This window comes from Pseudophryne corroboree, chromosome 5, assembly GCF_028390025.1.
Source record: "Pseudophryne corroboree isolate aPseCor3 chromosome 5, aPseCor3.hap2, whole genome shotgun sequence".
NCBI lineage: Eukaryota > Metazoa > Chordata > Amphibia > Anura > Myobatrachidae > Pseudophryne > Pseudophryne corroboree.
The window spans coordinates 673,426,145-673,444,562 of NC_086448.1; the positions used below are offsets into that span (position 1 = coordinate 673,426,145).

The following is an 18,418-nucleotide window of genomic DNA, read 5'->3' on the forward strand; positions in this document are numbered from 1 at the left end:
AGTTGGGAAGGTGTGTAGCCACTGTTCAAATACAATCACGTTTCCTACCTGAGAATATACATAATCCCCAATTATACCCCTTTCACATCGCACAAATAACCCGGTATCGACACGGCATATTGCCGTGTCGACACGGGTCAGTGTGCGATGTGAAAGCACTCTGCCGGAATTAGCGGGTCGCCTGACCCGGTAATTCGACCCGGTATAAAAGAAGGATTATACCAGGTGCAGTGTGAATGGGAGCCGCGTCGATGCGACATGGCTCCCATTCACAGCATAGGGAGAGGCTGCGCAGGAGATGAGCTCATCTCCCAGCGCCGCCTCCACCCCTGCTGCTGCTGCGCCCCCCCGCTGCTATGGCAACTGACCCGGTATATTGCCGGGTCGGAAAGCCAGCAGAGGGGAGCAAATGCCGGATCCCACCCGGTAAGTACACGTTTCTTTTACCGGGTGGGATCCGGCATTTGCGATCTGAATGCGGTATTAGCTAGGTATAACCCAATTGACTAGGACTAAAAGTAATCAGCATTACATAATCTTTTCCTTACAGACACCCAATGTAAAGTTGGTGACAAAAACAAGAAGAAGAAGAAAAAGAGTAAAATGCGAGCCCAGAATTTACCCCCAGAGATTGCTGCAGACCCTCACCTGGCCAAGTACTGGGCTCAGCGCTACAGGCTCTTCTCTCGCTTTGATGAAGGGATTAAGCTTGATGAAGGTAGGATGTGATTGGAGTATTTTGCATATCCCGGGGATATCTATATGTAATGTGTTGCCAGCATTTATATGGGCTAGGGTTCGGGGCTGTGTGGGTTGGTGTGTTGGATAAGGGACCATGGGTGATTAGTGCTCTTTTCACTTTTATCTCTGGATTTGGGCACCACTCTGTGGTCATATAGAACAAACAGTGTTTAGTACAAATCCCTGTATTATTTAAACAAATCAGATAACATTTTATGTTGCTATATAAAGTTACACAGTCAAGTCGTATTATTATGACCACCAGCTAATAGAGTAACTGCCATGTGCAGCACGGCCTGCAGCTAGATGGGCTGAACTGTCGCTTTAAACACGTCTGTTAGTCCCCAAGTTCATTTTGATAGTGATCTACTCCACTGTAGCGTGTCGGTCGGCCCTCATGCACCTTCGTAGCCGACGTTCACCTCTCACATCAATGGCACATGGTTCTCCGCAGTTTCCACGTCGGTCATTCGCAATGGTGCCATTTGTCCAGTCGCGGATACACCTTCACCACAGCAGCGCTCGTACATTTCACACACTGCGCTGTTTCACAAATGCTGCCACCCTTGGCCCGAAAGACGATAATCATCTCTTTTTGCAACTCCAATAAATCGCCCCTTTTACCTATGACAGCAACAAGTGATATGTGTGCAGACGGCCTATCACACACCTTATATACCCACTAGGCCAGCACACGACATGTGACGTACTTCATGGGCTATGCACTGCCGACGTCACATGTAGGAGGTGGTCATAATAATGTGACTCGGCTTTATATATTCATTAACTAAATGTTACTGTGAAAGTAAGCCAATGAAAGTTCAATCCGTAAAAGTCTTGGAATAAATATATTACAGGCTGTTTTATATTTGCATTTATCTCTGGCACTTTTGCCAACCTACTGAATCTGTAGACTTGGAGTGACCAACCTCCCATATATTTTGCACTGTGAGAGTGGCGTAGATAAATATTCATAGAATGTAGAAATTAATTGTATAAGGTTCTATGTGAAGATGTATATAGCATGATTTCCCTGTACTTGTAACCAACTTGTAACCAATTTGTGTCTTGATTATGTTTCTCTTGGACAGAGTGCATTATATAAATATAATGAAACTGTGTCTAGTCATTTTCAGTCACATGTTGCCGGTGGATTTGTTAGGGATTTGCAAGTAAAGTAGCAATTGGCTCTGAGCAACAAATGGGCGTGTTCAGTACTCTTTCTGAATGTTTCCTCTGTCTGTTGTATTTGTATTTTCATTTGCATTCTTGGAAGATTATCTGATCCCGTACATAATTACCTCACGCAGTCTTTTCTTTATCATTATTTTTATTAACCATTTTCTTAAGGTAAACAGAGTGTAGTGTATTTGCTGTCATTTTTTTTTTTTATGAGTAACATTTTAATATCTGATAAATGAACACAAACCGAGCTTGCATATATAGTAATGGAGTCCACACACTGTGCTATGTGAGATTTGGGCCTATACAATGTGTGCTATGCAATTTGGACTAAGTAGGGTATGCTATTTGAACTACATCTGATTTTGACTACACTACAATGTAATATATGCGATCTAGTACAAAAATACCTGCCTGCACGTAGTTTTTTGCCTTGTGATATAGTCTTCACGGGAGCGCGCATCGCAGGTGACACCACACACGGTGCAATATGAACTAGACCTGATGCTATTTGAACTTAAAAGTTCAAATAGCATGCGCTAATTGCACCGTGTGTGGGCTCCATAACTCTGTAATATTGTGTATTATTTTGTTTTATTATTCTTTCCTTTTTATTAATTAGAATATTATAACGTTTGTATTGCTGGAAAGAAAGGGATTCTTGATACTTCACAAACTACAGATGCAGCAAGCATTAAACTAAAACATCCTTATTTCATGCCTGCAATTCTCATAGACACACTAAGTATACACATTGTGTTATCCCCTCTTCCAAATTCTTAACCAATGCCTATGCAGTTTGGCCTGGTTCCCCAAATAGCAGTAAGACCACAGGACTGGTGCAACTTTGGTGAAGTATTGTCTTTTGTTCTGAGGATTTTGGGAGAGCCCAGTTACGTTATTTTATTTTATTATAAAGTGCACTGTGCGCAGGGGGGAACACTTTGCTTCATTAAAGGTATATGGCTTGTCCCATCTCATCCATCTCGGATCTGGTCGTATAATAAAGTCCTTTTGCCAAGTGCAAATGTCCCTGAAAATGGGCTCTGTCAACTCTTCTTCCATCACAGTGTTTTTGCTCTGCAGTGTCTCCGTAAAACCTATGCATCCAGGGGCAGATTGGGGTGCACACAAAGCTGTATTTGTGTTTCACAGTCCTGCTAGCAGGGGATGAGCTCTGGCAGTGTTCAGCGCAGGGCTGTACGTGTCTAGGATGCGGACGGCACATTGTGATTCTCCTCTCCTGCCCTGCCTGGTCTGTTTCATACTATAACAGGAGGGTCACTGTTACGCTGGAAAGCGACCCATCCTATCTAGGCACACCGCAGTTTTACAGACCAGTTTCAGTGCTCTTGGTCCTGCAGAGCTGGATCTATGAAAACCCATCAGCTGATGTTTTGTTAATGATGGTGAAAATGCATGCCTCCAATATTCAGATACTGTTCTGTCCCTTGTTGCCGGTGTTTGTTGTCTGTTTACCTGACTGGTGGCATGTATACCCTTACAGCTGGGTCCACTCTCAATATCGCTGGGATTTCTTCCACTAGCCATGGTAGTGGAAATGCTATTTCTCTATCGTCCTAGTGGATGCTGGGGTTCCTGAAAGGACCATGGGGAATAGCGGCTCCGCAGGAGACAGGGCACAAAAAGTAAAGCTTTAGGATCAGGTGGTGTGCACTGGCTCCTCCCCCTATGACCCTCCTCCAAGCCTCAGTTAGATTTTTGTGCCCGGCCGAGAAGGGTGCAATCTAGGTGGCTCTCCTAAAGAGCTGCTTAGAAAAGTTTAGCTTAGGTTTTTTATTTTACAGTGAGTCCTGCTGGCAACAGGATCACTGCAACGAGGGACTTAGGGGAGAAGAAGTGAACTCACCTGCGTGCAGGATGGATTGGCTTCTTTGGCTACTGGACATTAGCTCCAGAGGGACGATCACAGGTACAGCCTGGATGGTCACCGGATCCTCGCCGCCGGCCCCCTTGCAGATGCTGAAACAAGAAGAAGGTCCAGAATCGGCGGCATGAAGACTCCTCAGTCTTCTTAAGGTAGCGCACAGCACTGCAGCTGTGCGCCATTTCCTCTCAGCACACTTCACACGGCAGTCACTGAGGGTGCAGGGCGCTGGGAGGGGGGCGCCCTGGGAGGCAATGAAAACCTATTTTTGGCTAAAAATACCTCACATATAGCCTCCGGGGGCTATATGGAGATATTTAACCCCTGCCAGAATCCGTTAAGAGCGGGAGACGAGGCCGCCGAAAAAGGGGCGGGGCCTATCTCCTCAGCACACAGCGCCATTTTCCCTCACAGAAAGGCTGGAGGGAAGGCTCCCAGGCTCTCCCCTGCACTGCACTACAGAAACAGGGTTAAAACAGAGAGGGGGGGCACTAATTTGGCGTTAGAAATATATAAAAAAGATGCTATAAGGGAAAACACTTATATAAGGTTGTCCCTATATAATTATAGCGTTTTTGGTGTGTGCTGGCAAACTCTCCCTCTGTCTCTCCAAAGGGCTAGTAGGTCCTGTCCTCTATCAGAGCATTCCCTGTGTGTGTGCTGTGTGTCGGTACGTGTGTGTCGACATGTATGAGGACGATGTTGGTGAGGAGGCGGAGCAATTGCCTGTAATGGTGATGTCACTCTCTAGGGAGTCGACACCGGAATGGATGGCTTATTTAGGGAATTACGTGATAATGTCAACACGCGCCAAGGTCGGTTGACGACATGAGACGGCCGACAAACAATTAGTACCGGTCCAGACGTCTCAAAAACACCGTCAGGGGTTTTAAAACGCCCGTTTACTTTAGTCGGTCGACACAGACACAGACAGGGACACTGAATCCAGTGTCGACGGTGAATAAACAAACGTATTCCTTATTAGGGCCACACGTTAAGGGCAATGAAGGAGGTGTTACATATTTCTGATACTACAAGTACCACAAAAGAGGGTATTATGTGGGATGTGAAAAAACTACCGTAGTTTTTCCTGAATCAGATAAATTAAATGAAGTGTGTGATGATGCGTGGGTTCCCCCCGATAGAAAATATGGGCGGTATACCCTTTCCCGCCAGAAGTTAGGGCGCGTTGGGAAACACCCCTTAGGGTGGATAAGGCACTCACACGCTTATCAGAACAAGTGGCGGTACCGTCTATAGATAGGGCCGTCCTCAAGAAGCCAGCTGACAGGAGGCTGGAAAATATCATAAAAAGTATATACACACATACTGGTGTTATACTGCGACCAGCGATCGCCTCAGCCTGGATGTGCAGAGCTGGGGTGGCTTGGTCGGATTCCCTGACTAAAAATATTGATACCCTTGACAGGGACAGTATTTTATTGACTATAGAGCATTTAAGGATGCATTTCTATATATGCGAGATGCACAGAGGGATATTTGCACTCTGGCATCAAGAGTAAGTGCGATGTCCATATCTGCCAGAAGATGTTTATGGACACGACAGTGGTCAGGTGATGCAGATTCCAAACGGCACAAAGGTGTATTGCCGTATAAAGGAAGAGGAGTTATTTGGGGTCGGTCCATCGGACCTGGTGGCCACGGCAACTGCTGGAAAATCCACCGTTTTTACCCTAAGTCACATCTCTGCAGAAAAAGACACCGTCTTTTCAGCTTCAGTCCTTTCGTCCCTATAAGAGTCATATCTGCCCAGGGATAGAGGAAAGGGAAGAAGACTGCAGCAGGCAGCCCATTCCCAGGAACAGAAGCGTTCCACCGCTTCTGACAAGCTCTCAGCATGACGCTGAGACCGTACAGGACCCCTGGATCCTACAAGTAGTATCCCAGGGGTACAGATTGGAATGTCGAGACGTTTCCCCTGCGCAGGTTCCTGAAGTCTGCTTTACCAAGGTCTCCCTCCGACAAGGAGGCAGTATGGGAAACAATTCACGAGCTGTATTCCCAGCAGGTGATAATTAAATTACCCCTCCTACAACAAGAAAAGGGGTATTATTCCACACTATATTGTGGTACTGAAGCCAGAAGGCTAGGTGAGACCTATTCTAAATCTAAAAAAATTTGAACACTTACAAAGGTTCAAATCAAGATGGAGTCACTCAGAGCAGTGATAACGAACCGGGAAGAAGGGGACTATATGGTGTCCCGAGACATCAGGGATGCTTACCTCCATGTCCCAAATTTGCCCTTATCACTAAGGGTACCTCAGGTTCGTGGTACAGAACTGTCACTATCAGTTTCAGACGCTGCCGTTTGGATTGTCCACGGCACCCCGGGTCTTTACCAAGGTAATGGACGAAATGATGGTTCTTCTTCGAAGAAAAGGCGTCTTAATTATCCCTTACTTGGACGATCTCCTGATAAGGGCAAAGTCCAGGGAACAGTTGGAGGTCGGAGTAGCACTATCTCGGATACTGTTACAACAGCAGGGGTGGATTCTAAATATTCCAAAATCGCAGCTGATCCCGACAACAAGTCTCCTGTGCTTAGGGATGATTCTGGACACAGTCCAGAAAAAGGTGTGTCTCCCGGAAGAGAAAGCCAGGGAGTTATCCGAGCTAGTCAGGAACCTCCTAAAATCAGTGCATCATTGCACAAGGGCCATGGTAAAAAAATGGTGACTTCCTTCGAAGCAATTCCAGTCGGCAGATTTCATGCAAGAACTTTTCAGTGGGATCTGCTGGACAAATGGTCCGGATCGCATCTTCAGATGCATCAGCGGATAACCCTATATCCAAGGACAAGGGTGTCTCTCCTGTGGTGGTTACAGAGTGCTCATCTTCTAGAGGGCCGCAGATTCGGCATTCAGTTTTGGATGTTGGTGACCACGGAGGCCAGCCCGAGAGGCTGGGGAGCAGTCACACAAGGAAAAAATTTCCAGGGAGTGTGATCAAGTCTGGAGATTTTTCTCCACATAAATATACTGGAGCTAAGGGCAATTTACAATGCTCTAAGCTTAGCAAGACCTCTGCTTCAAGGTCAGCCGGTATTGATCCAGTGGGATAAAACATCACGGCAGTCGCCCACGTAAATAGACAGGGCGGCACAAGAAGCAGGAGGGCAGTGGCAAAAACTGCAAGGACTTTTCGCTGGGCGGAAAATCATGTGATAGCACTGTCAGCAGTGTTTCATTCCGGGAATGGAAACTGGGAAGCAGACTTCCTCAGTAGGCACGACCTCCACCCGGCAGAGTGGGAACTTCATGGGGAAGTTTTCCACATGATTGTAAACCGTTGGGAATTACCAAAGGTGGACATGATGGCGTCCCGTCTGAACAAAAAACGGGACAGGTATTGCGCCAGGTTAAGAGACCCTCAGGCAATAGCTGTGGACGTTCTGGTAACACCGTGGGTGTACCAGTCGGTGTATGTGTTCCATCCTCTGCTTTTCATACCTAAGGTACTGAGAATTATAAGACGTAGAGGAGTAAGAACTATACTCATGGCTCCGGATTGGCCAAGAAGGACTTGGTACCCGGAACTTCAAGAGATGCTCACAGAGGACTTATGGCCTCTGCCGCTAAGAAGGGACTTGTTTCAGCAAGTACCATGTCTGTTCCAAGACTTACCGCGGCTGCGTTTGACGGCATGGCGGTGGAACGCCGGATCCTAAGGGAAAAGGCATTCAGGAAGAGGTCATTCCTACCCTGGTCAAAGCCAGAAAGGAGGTGACCGCACAACATTATCACCACATGTGGCGAAAATATGTTGCGTGGTGTGAGGCCAGGAAGGCCCCACGAAGAAATTTCAACTCGGTCGATTCCTGCATTTCCTGCAAACAGGAGTGTCTATGGGCCTCAAATTGGGGTCCATTAAGGTTCAAATTTCGGCCCTGTCGATTTTTCTTCCAGAAAGAATTGGCTTCAGTTCCTGAAGTCCAGAAGTTTGTCAAGGGAGTATTGCATATACAACCCCCTTTTGTGCCTCCAGTGGCACTGTGGGATCTCAACGTAGTTCTGGGATTCCTCAAAACACATTGGTTTAAAACCAGTCAAATCTGTGGATTTGAAGCATCTCACATGAAAAGTGAACATGCTCTTGGACCTGGCCTGGACCAGGCGAGTGTCAAATTGGTGGTTCTTTTCTCAAAAAAGCCCATATCTGTTTGTCCATTCGGACAGGGCAGAGCTGCGGACTCGTCCCCAGTTCTCTCCCTAAGGTGGTGTCAGTGTTTCACCTGAACCAGCTTATTGTGGTGTCTTGCGCCTACTAGGGACTTGGAGGACTCCAAGTTGCTAGATGTGGTCAGGGCCCTGAAAATATAGGTTCCAGGACGGCTGGAGTCAGGAAAACTGACTTGCTGTTATCCTGTATGCACCCAACAAACTGGGTGCTCTTGCTTCTAAGCAGACTTTTGCTAGTTGGATGTGTAATACAATTCAGCTTGCACATTCTGTGGCAGGCCTGCCACAGCCAAAATATGTAAATGCCCATTCCACAAGGAAGGTGGGCTCATCTTGGGCGGCTGCCCGAGGGGTCTCGGCTTTACAACTTTGCCGAGCGGCTATTTAGTCAGGGGCAAACACGTTTGTAAAATCCTACAAATTTGATACCCTGGCTAAGGAGGACCTGGAGTTCTCTCATTCGGTGCTGCAGAGTCATCCGCACTCTCCCGCCCGTTTGGGAGCTTTGGTATAATCCCCATGGTCCTTTCAGGAACCCCAGCATCCACTAGGACGATAGAGAAAATAAGAATTTACTTACCGATAATTCTATTTCTCGGAGTCCGTAGTGGATGCTGGGCGCCCATCCCAAGTGCGGATTATCTGCATTACTTGTACATAGTTACAAAAATCGGGTTATTATTTGTTGTGAGCCATCTTTTCAGAGGCTCCGCTGTTATCATACTGTTAACTGGGTTCAGATCACAGGTTGTACAGTGTGATTGGTGTGGCTGGTATGAGTCTTACCCGGGATTCATAAATCCTTCCTTATTGTGTACGCTCGTCCGGGCACAGTATCCTAACTGAGGCTTGGAGGAGGGTCATAGGGGGAGGAGCCAGTGCACACCACCTGATCCTAAAGCTTTACTTTTTGTGCCCTGTCTCCTGCGGAGCCGCTATTCCCCATGGTCCTTTCAGGAACCCCAGCATCCACTACGGACTCCGAGAAATAGAATTATCGGTAAGTAAATTCTTATTTTTGTAACTTATGTTCTTCCTATAATGAGGTTAATGCTTTATGCAGCAACTGTGACCAGTTTGGTTCCCAATTCCCATTTTAAATATTTGTTGTAAGTAAGAATGGTACAGTCATCAAGCCAGCTTGCTGTCACTGTGCAGTGCCACTCGCTACTCTCACATTCTAAGGAGGGCAGGGAACACGTGCAGAATGCCGCCACCTCACTGCCAACATTGCACATTTACTTTGTGCCTTCTAGAGGTGCGCAGGGATATATGCAGGTGTACCAGAATTCTCTGTGATGCGCGCAGCTGCACATCAGGCTTGTGTATCGCTGAGAATTTCATCCCAAAAGCAGTAGGGTTGTGTAAATGTCCCAGGCATAGCTACAGTTATTTCATTATATTATTGCACAATTGAAACATTATTGGGGAGGTGTACTAAGGCTGACACACTTGACGATATGCAGTTGATATATCATCCGATCTAGCGGATAGGACTATATATCTGTCACATTGTCCAGTGTGAATGCACTATATAGTGAACGATGCGCATTCTTGCGGGTCATTAACAATGTCCGATATCTTTAATTTTTACCTTAAAATCTAAAGATATTGTGAAAGCCTGCATACGCCTGGATGTGGCCGGGTGACTATATAATTCAGTGTCTATGAACGATCTCGTAGTGGGGGGGGAAATTGTTTGTGATGTCACATCTAGCGTGCATCGTGTAGTGTGTACCCAGACTAAGCTTGTGGCGAAGTTGAGAGAGATGAAGTACCAGACAATCAGCGCCTAGCTGCCATGTTACAGTCTGTAGTTGAAAAATGACAGGAGCTGATTGGTAGTTTATCTCTTATTGTTACAGAAATCATGGCCAGATTTATCAAGCCTTGGAGTGTGATAAATAGTACGGTGATAAAGTACCAACCAATCAGCTCCTAACTACCATGTTACAGGCTGTGTTTGAAAAGTGACAGTTAGGAGCTGATTGGTTGGTACTTTATCACCGTGCTATTTATCACTCTCCATGGCTTGATAAATCTGGGCATAAGTGTTTGTCAGTGTTTAATTAAAAAATAACCCTACACATCTTTGTGTGTATGTTGTGTGTAAATTATAAGGGCACGGTCGTGCCCTTATATTAAGGCTGAATCGAACAAACGGAATTCTCCCATAGGGAACTTCTGAGATGGGGGCATGGTGTTTGAGGGGCTACACCTCAAAACTGATTGGACGTACTGAGCTGAAATTTGGCATGGACGCGTAGAATCGTCACCCGCTGCTGCATGCCAAATTTCAGGGCAAAATAATAAAAAATGAGGAATTGGAAGTAAGCTAAAGTTCCAACTGTCAGTTTTTTTCTGCCACTCCCTCTGTGGCTTTTTGACAACGTTTTCCCATAGAGTGAATGAAGATTTTTTTGGGAAGGCATAACTCAGGATAGAGGACGAATTAAGACTTGGGGTTTGTTTTACTAGATAGAGTATGCCCCAGTGTAGTGCCTTTTGGGGTTGTGGTTTTTCAGAAAGTTATAGGGTTTTTTTAATTAAGAGAAATATGCCCCATTATAGAGATAGGGCATTTCAATTTGTTGCGCCTGCGCAGTGGCCGCCAGCAGGGGGTGTACAGAGAGTAGCTCTGGCAGTTGGGCACGAGGAGACAGAGAGGGAAGCAGTCACGTGGAGCTGCAGGAGGACAGCCAGCGGTTCCCGGCGTGTGAGTTCATTGAGGTCCATGAAGCGGGAGGAGATCGCCGGAGCTGCGTAGCACTGGGTGAGTTCTGTCAGGCAGCCCACCGCTGTGTACCCAGCTTCCACTTCTCCCCCGCGTGTCCGGCCACCCTCCCCTCCCTCCCTCCCGCTGTGTGCCCGGCCGCCCGCCGGACCTTCCCTGGTGGCTGCCTGCGTCTCCTCCCCGCGTCTGTGGTGCGGCTGGCAGTAGGAGGCGTCTCGGGCAGCTGTGTCCGGCCACTCCTCCCTCCTCCTCCTCCCGCTGTGTCCGGCCCTCCCTCCCTGCAGTATGCGGTATTTATCAAGGTCTCTATGGTCACCAGTCACCCCCCCCTCCCCCTCTCGCCCTCCCTGCTGTGTGTCCGTCTCTTCCCCCCCCCCCCCCCCGCGCCCTCCCTGCTGTGTGTCCGTCGCCCCCCCCCCCTTGCCCTCCCTGCTGTGTGACCCCCCCCCTCCTCCCTGCAGTGTGTACCCCCCCCCGCCCTCCCTGCTGTGTGTCCGGCCACCCTCCCCTCCTCCCGCTGTGTCCGGCCACCGCCCCCCCCCTCCCGCTGTGTCCGTCCACCCCCCCCCCCTCCCGCTGTGTCCGGCCACCCCCTTCCCTCCCGCTGTGTCCGGCCACCCCCCCCCCTCCTCCCGCTGTGTCCGGCCACCCCCCCCCTCCTCCCGCTGTGTCCGGCCACCCCCCCTCCTCCTCTCTGCTGTGTGTCCGTTCTCCCCCCGCCCTCCCTGCTGTCCGTCCCCCCCCCCCGCCCTCCCTGCTGTCCGTCCCCCCCCCCCGCCCTCCCTGCTGTCCGTCCCCCCCCCCCCGCCCTCCCTGCTGTCCCCCCCCCCCCGCCCTCCCTGCTGTCCGTCCCCTCTTCCCGCCCTCCCTGCTGTCCGTCCCCCCCCCGCCCTCCCTGCAGCGCCTGACACACACGCACACGCAGCGCCTGACACACATGCACACACGCAGCACCTGACACACACACACAGACGCAGCACCTGACACTCACACGGACCTGACACACACGCACACACTCACACGCAGCGCCTGACACACACAGACACGCAGCGCCTGACACACACAGACACGCAGCGCCTGACACACACAGACACGCAGCGCCTGACACACACAGACACGCAGCGCCTGACACACACACACACTCACGCACCTGACACACACTCACACACCTGACACACACACACTCACGCACCTGACACACGCACACTCACGCACCTGACACACGCACACGGCACGCAGCACCTGACACACACACACACACACACACAGCACCTGACACACAGACATGCAGCGCCTGACACACACACACACACACACGCAGCACCTGACACACACACGCAGACACGCAGCACCTGACACACACACACACGCAGCACCTGACACACACGCAGACACGCAGCACCTGACACACACACGCAGACACGCAGCACCTGACACACACACGCAGCACCTGACACACACACACATACGCAGCACCTGACACACACACACACACACAGCACCTGACACACACACGCAGCACCTGACACACAGACATGCAGCGCCTGACACACACACGCAGACATGCAGCACCTGACACACACATGCAGCACCTGACAGACACACACACACACACACATGCAGCACCTGACACACCCACACACACAGACATGCAGCACCTGACACACCCACACACACACGCAGCACCTGACACACCCACACACACACGCAGCACCTGACACACATACATACATGTGGCATTTAACGCACACGCACAGCACCTGACACACAATCATATACACTCAGAGCACCTAACACACACATACACTCGCAGCACCTCACACATACTCGTATACACACGCAGCACCTGCCACTCACACATATATACACATGTAGCACCTGCCACTCCCACATACATGAACAGCACCTAACACACACATATATACATGCAGCACCTGACACACACATACACGTGCAGCACCTGACAGTCACACACATACAGATGCGACACAAACACATACACGCTCAACACCTGACACCCACGTGGCAGCTGACGCATACAAATGCAGCACCTGAGATACACACATATACACGTGCAGCACCTGAGACACACATACAGCACCTGACACACACACACACACACATGTATGTACACGCGCGGCTCCAGGCACATACATACGTACGTACACACGCGGAATTTAACACACACACACACATACACGTGCGGCACCTGACACACACGTACGTACGTAGTACGTACGGCACCTGACGCACACACATGTATGCACACGCATGGCTCCTGACACACACACACACACACGCGTGGCTCCTGACACACACACACATGTACGAACACGCGCGGCTCCTGACACACACACGTATGTACGTATACGCACGGCACCTGACACCTACACGTATGTACGTATACGCACGGCTCCTGACACCCACACGCATGTACACGCGCGGCTCCTGGCACACACACACACACACACACACACACACGTACGTACACGCGCGGCACCTGACACACGCCTGTACGTACACACATGCACAGCACCTGACATACACACATGTAGGTACGCGCCACCTGACACACACACACACACACACACACGTGCACGCACGACACTTGACACACACGTACGTACACGCACGGCACTGACACGTATGTACGCGCACGGCACCTGACACTCACGTACATACTAGTGATGAGTGGGTTCGGTTCGTCGGAATCCGAACCACCCGAACTTCACCCATTTTACACGGGTCCGAGGCAGGTTCGAACCTTCCCGCCTTGCTCGGCTAGCCCGAGCGCGCACGAACGTCATCATCCCGCTGTCGGATTCTCGCGAGATTCGGATGTCTGCATTCGTGGAAAGGGGTCCCATGTGTAAACATGGGACCCCTTTCAGTCCGTCTGGTCCGGGTGTTCGGTTTGTTGTTTTGCCAAGTACGTGGATTTAATCTGGAACCTGGATCAGGTGAGTATAATTATCTTTTATTTTCAGGTACCCGTGGATTCTACTTGGAGAAGAGGACCGACTGCTTCATGTCAACATAGGTAAGTATGTGTGTGTCGGCAGGTGTGAAATAAAGTTATACTTTCACGGTGTCTGTGTCCTGTTTTTATTTGGGTATTTTTTTCCCAGTAGAACTACAGGTACCAGCGGGCCCGTTTTTCTCCTGCATGCTGGTACTTGTGGTTCTCCAAGTACCAGCTTGCGGGGGAGGCTTGCTGGGACTTGTAGTACTACTAGAAAAAAACAATATTCTTTAAATTTTCTCAAGGCTATCAGCCTCCCATCCGCAGCCCTTGGATGGGGGGGACAGCCTCGGGCTTCACCCCTGGCCCTTGGGTGGCTGGGGGGGGGGGGACCCCTTGATTGAAGGGGTCCCCACTCCCCCAGGGTACCCCGGCCAGGGGTGACTAGTTGGATATTTAATGCCACGGCCGCAGGGCACTGTATAAAAGTGACCCCTGGCTGTGGCATTATCTGTCCAGCTAGTGGAGCCCGATGCTGGTGTAAAAAATACGGGGGACCCCTACTCTTTTTGTCCCCCGTATTTTTTGCACCAGCACCAGGCGCAGAGCCCGGTGCTGGTTTTAAAAATACGGGGGATCCCCTGTCCGTTTTTCCCCCGGATTTTTAGAACCAGGACCGGCTCGAAGAGCCCGAGGCTGGTTATGCTTTGGAGGGGGGACCCACGCAATTTTTTTTCCGGGTTTTTCACATTCCATTTAAAAAATAATTAATATTTTAAAAAATATATAAATAATACTTGTGCCTCCAAAAAAGACAAACCAAGTACCTAATCCCTTCTAATATAAATAGATATGCTATTACCAAAAAAAAAAAACTGCAAAAAAAAAAACATGTTTTTAAAAAATTTTTATTAGATTCCGCCAGCAAAGTGTGGCGGATTGAAAATGACGAATTTACTGTTTAAAAGCACTGTTGTCGAATTTACAAACTTCAATTGAATATACTTTTGTCGAATTGCCGCATTTGTACCATTGCAGAAAAGTCGAATTTGTCAAATGTCGAATTTTAAAGTCGAATTTTGAAAGCCTGTAAGAATAGGCTCCGCCCCCTTCTTCACATCAGCCGTCCCCTTCTACCCCTGTACCTTGCTCTCTCCTGTCTGTGCTCTCTCCCGTCTGTAGGACTAGGCCCCGCCCCCTTCTTACCCTCCTGTGACTGCTCTCTCCTGACAAGTGGACCAGGCCTGCCCCCTACACGCTGCTGGTGTCTTCATTGTTACTTGGTCTGGAGCTCCGTTGGGGAGAGAACTCACGTGAGCTCATTAAAAATGAGGAACTGGGATGTTTTAATTTTATTGTGAGTAGTGTAGTGTGGTGATGTAGTATGTTGTATGGAGGGTATAGTGTAATTATGAAGTGCAGCATATGGGAGGGCTGTAGCATAGTGATGTAGTGTGGCATATGGGGGGTGGTAGCGCATAGGCGTGCGTACAGGGGGTGCCTGGTGCGCACAGGCACTCCCTAATGTCCAGCACCGCTGCACGCCACGCTTGCTGAAGCACAGTGATCGCTGAGTGTGTGATCGGTGGAGCCTAGCCTGCAGCTCATTTCCGTACCTCCCACCACCACTGCACCCGCCCCCCCTCTGCCTGCTGCTAATACTATGCTGAGTGCATTCGTCGGCGGCCTCACTGGGGGGACTGGCGTCACCTTGCAATGTGACGTGGTGATGTCCGCCCATGCTCTCCTCCCGCCCACCTGTGCTTTCCTCCTGCTGCGGTCTCTCAGTCCTAGTGTGCCGCGGCCGCCACACCACTGGCAGTGTTCCTCTAGGAGGGACTGGGAGCTGCTGGCAGACACATTCTGCTGAGACTTACTTGTCAGTGCGGTTTCCGGGCGGCGGGTGGGAGGGCAGACGGGGAGCAGGTGTCACAAGGAGTGTGTGGGTAACTAATTCACAATACTTCCGCTCAACGTGGCACTGCTGGTCCTTCATCTCCCATGTCTCTTCACCAGGTGGCGGGCGGCCCGGAAATTAAGTGATGTGTTGTGCAGCAGTCAGTGTGAAGTGACTGTGAGTAACACTGGTGGTGCTGATGATGCTGCTGCAGAATCTGGAAGCAATTCATAAATATAATGTACTCTATCAGTGTATTATACATACATAAACATGTACATACGTGTATTTGTGTATACATGTATATGCATGTATATACATGAGTGTGTGTGCATATATATATATATATATATATATATATATATATATATGTATATATGTATAAAAATAAGACTTGGGGTTTGTTTTATTAGATAGAGCATGTCCCAGTGAAGTGCCTTTTGGGGTTGTGGTTTTTCAGAAAGTTACAGGTTTTTTTTAATTAAGAGAAATATGCCCCATTATAGAGATGGGGCATTTCAATTTGTTGCGCCTGCGCAGTGGCCGCCAGCAGGGGGTGTACTAGAGGGCCTTCACTTGAGAGCCGCAATATGGCCGCCTTCTCCCCGGTTATTCTGTAAATAGAAAAATAACCTCACAGGTTCACATAGGGCAGAGTTGCCACTACTAGTGCAGGGCTGTAACGTACAGTACTAAGGAAAAGCCATATACTAAAGCGGCACGGTGACCTCACCCCTCTCAGAGACACCAGGGCGCAGCACACTGTACGGGGTACACTTGGTACACACACCTGTTAGCTCAGGGCAGCACTATAGGACCCTCCTGTAATGCTGTGCTGGCGGCGTGTAGTGATCAGGGCACTGGGAGACTGGCTGGCTGGTCTCCGTCTCTGCTGCCTATAGAACTTCCACCTCTGTTATATATCAGGGCTGCTCTCCTGTTTGTTCTCTTCCTCTCCTACCTCACACTGGAACTGGCCGCCCAGAGAACGAGAGGGCAGCGGCTGACATCAATCTGTGTGGGCAGAGCCCCTCACAGCAAGGTGTCCTTATGCTGTGCCCCGTGTAATCACTGTGACCCATACAGACTCTCACCCTGGTATGCTCTCTATTTATTATTTATTTTTTTGCACTGCGGCATGCTCGAGGGAAGGGAGCAGTCACCCCCCACCCCACCGCCACTACTCCTCCGCCAGCATCACTGCCGAGCCGGTCAGTGTTCCGGCGGCAATGAGCAGTAGGCAGCCACCAGCAACAACAGTCAGGAAGCTGTTACTCCCGGCAGCAGTAGCGTCAAGCTGCAATTCAGCCAGCGGCACGATGATTCGGGAGACAGTGGCAGCACAGGGAAGCAGTACCCCCTCCAATCGCAGCACCAACCAGGAGACTGAGGCAGCAACCCGCCCCCAGCAGCAGCACCACCCTGATGATAGGTAAGATGCATTTTGGTGTCACAAGAAGGTGGCCGGAGTAGTGGCTGGCTGTGGTCACACCCCGGGGAAAAGTGATAGTGATTTCAGTGTTCCGTTGCGCGGGGATTGGATGTGTAGATGTATGGAGGCTATGTATGTATAGATGTGAGTGGAAGTGGTTGGATGTATGAGAGCGATAGTGTGCGGATGTATGAGAGCGGCAGTGTGCGGATGTATGAGAGCGGCAGTGTGCGGATGTATGAGAGCGGCAGTGTGCGGATGTATGAGAGCGGCAGTGTGCGGATGTATGAGAGCGGCAGTGTGCGGATGTATGAGAGCGGCAGTGTGCGGATGTAGAGAGTGGCAGTGTGCGGATGTATGAGAGCGGCAGTGTGCGGATGTATGTGAGCGGCAATGTACGGCTGTATAACTGCGTCGGTGTGCGGCTGTATGAGTGCGATGGTGTGCGGCTGTATGCGTGTGGTGGTGTGCGGCGGTGTGTGGATGTATGAGAGCGGCAGTGTGCGGCTGTAAGAGTGCGGCAGTGTGCGGCTGTAAGAGTGCGGCAGTGTGCGGATGTATGAGAGCGGCAGTGTGCGGATGTATGAGAGCGGCAGTGTACGGCTATATAACTGCGTCGGTGTGCGGCTGTATGAGAGCAGCAGTGTGCGGCTGTATGAGAGCGGGGTTGTACGGCTGTATGAGAGCGGCAGTGTACGGCTGTATGAGAGCAGCAGTGTGCGGCTGTATGAGTGCGGCAGTGTGCGGATGTATGAGAGCGGCAGTGTACGGCTGTATGAGAGCGGCAGTGTACGGCTGTATAACTGCATCGGTGTGTGGATGTATGAGTGCGGTGGTGTGTGGATGTATGAGTGCGGTGGTGTGTGGATGTATGAGTGCGGTGGTGTGCGGATGTATGAGTGCGGTGGTGTGCGGATGTATGAGTGCGGTGGTGTGCGGATGTATGAGTGCGGTGGTGTGCGGATGTATGAGTGCGGTGGTGTGCGGATGTATGAGTGCGGTGGTGTGCGGATGTATGAGTGCGGCGGTGTGCGGATGTATGAGTGCGGCGGTGTGCGGCTGTATGAGAGCGGCGGTGTGCGGCTGTATGAGAGCGGCGGTGTGCGGCTGTATGAGAGCGGCGGTGTGCGGCTGTATGAGAGCGGCGGTGTGCGGCTGTATGAGAGCGGCGGTGTGCGGCTGTATGAGAGCGGCGGTGTGCGGCTGTATGAGAGCGGCGGTGTGCGGCTGTATGAGAGCGGCGGTGTGCGGCTGTATGAGAGCGGCGGTGTGCGGCTGTATGAGAGCGGCGGTGTGCGGCTGTATGAGAGCGGCGGTGTGCGGCTGTATGAGAGCGGCGGTGTGCGGCTGTATGAGAGCGGCGGTGTGCGGCTGTATGAGA

At 50.3% G+C, this 18,418-nt stretch overlaps 1 protein-coding gene across 7 annotated transcripts in view; it reads left to right on the plus strand.

The window, feature by feature from the left end:
• Window positions 1–18,418, plus strand: part of TGS1 (trimethylguanosine synthase 1) — a 258,536-nt gene that overhangs the window by 131,537 nt on the left and 108,581 nt on the right. For all 7 annotated transcript variants that reach the window (XM_063923733.1, XM_063923734.1, XM_063923732.1 and 4 more), the window contains one exon: window positions 551–718. In XM_063923733.1, coding sequence (XP_063779803.1) covers window positions 551–718 — 168 coding nt within the window. The remainder of the gene's footprint in view (window positions 1–550; window positions 719–18,418) is intronic.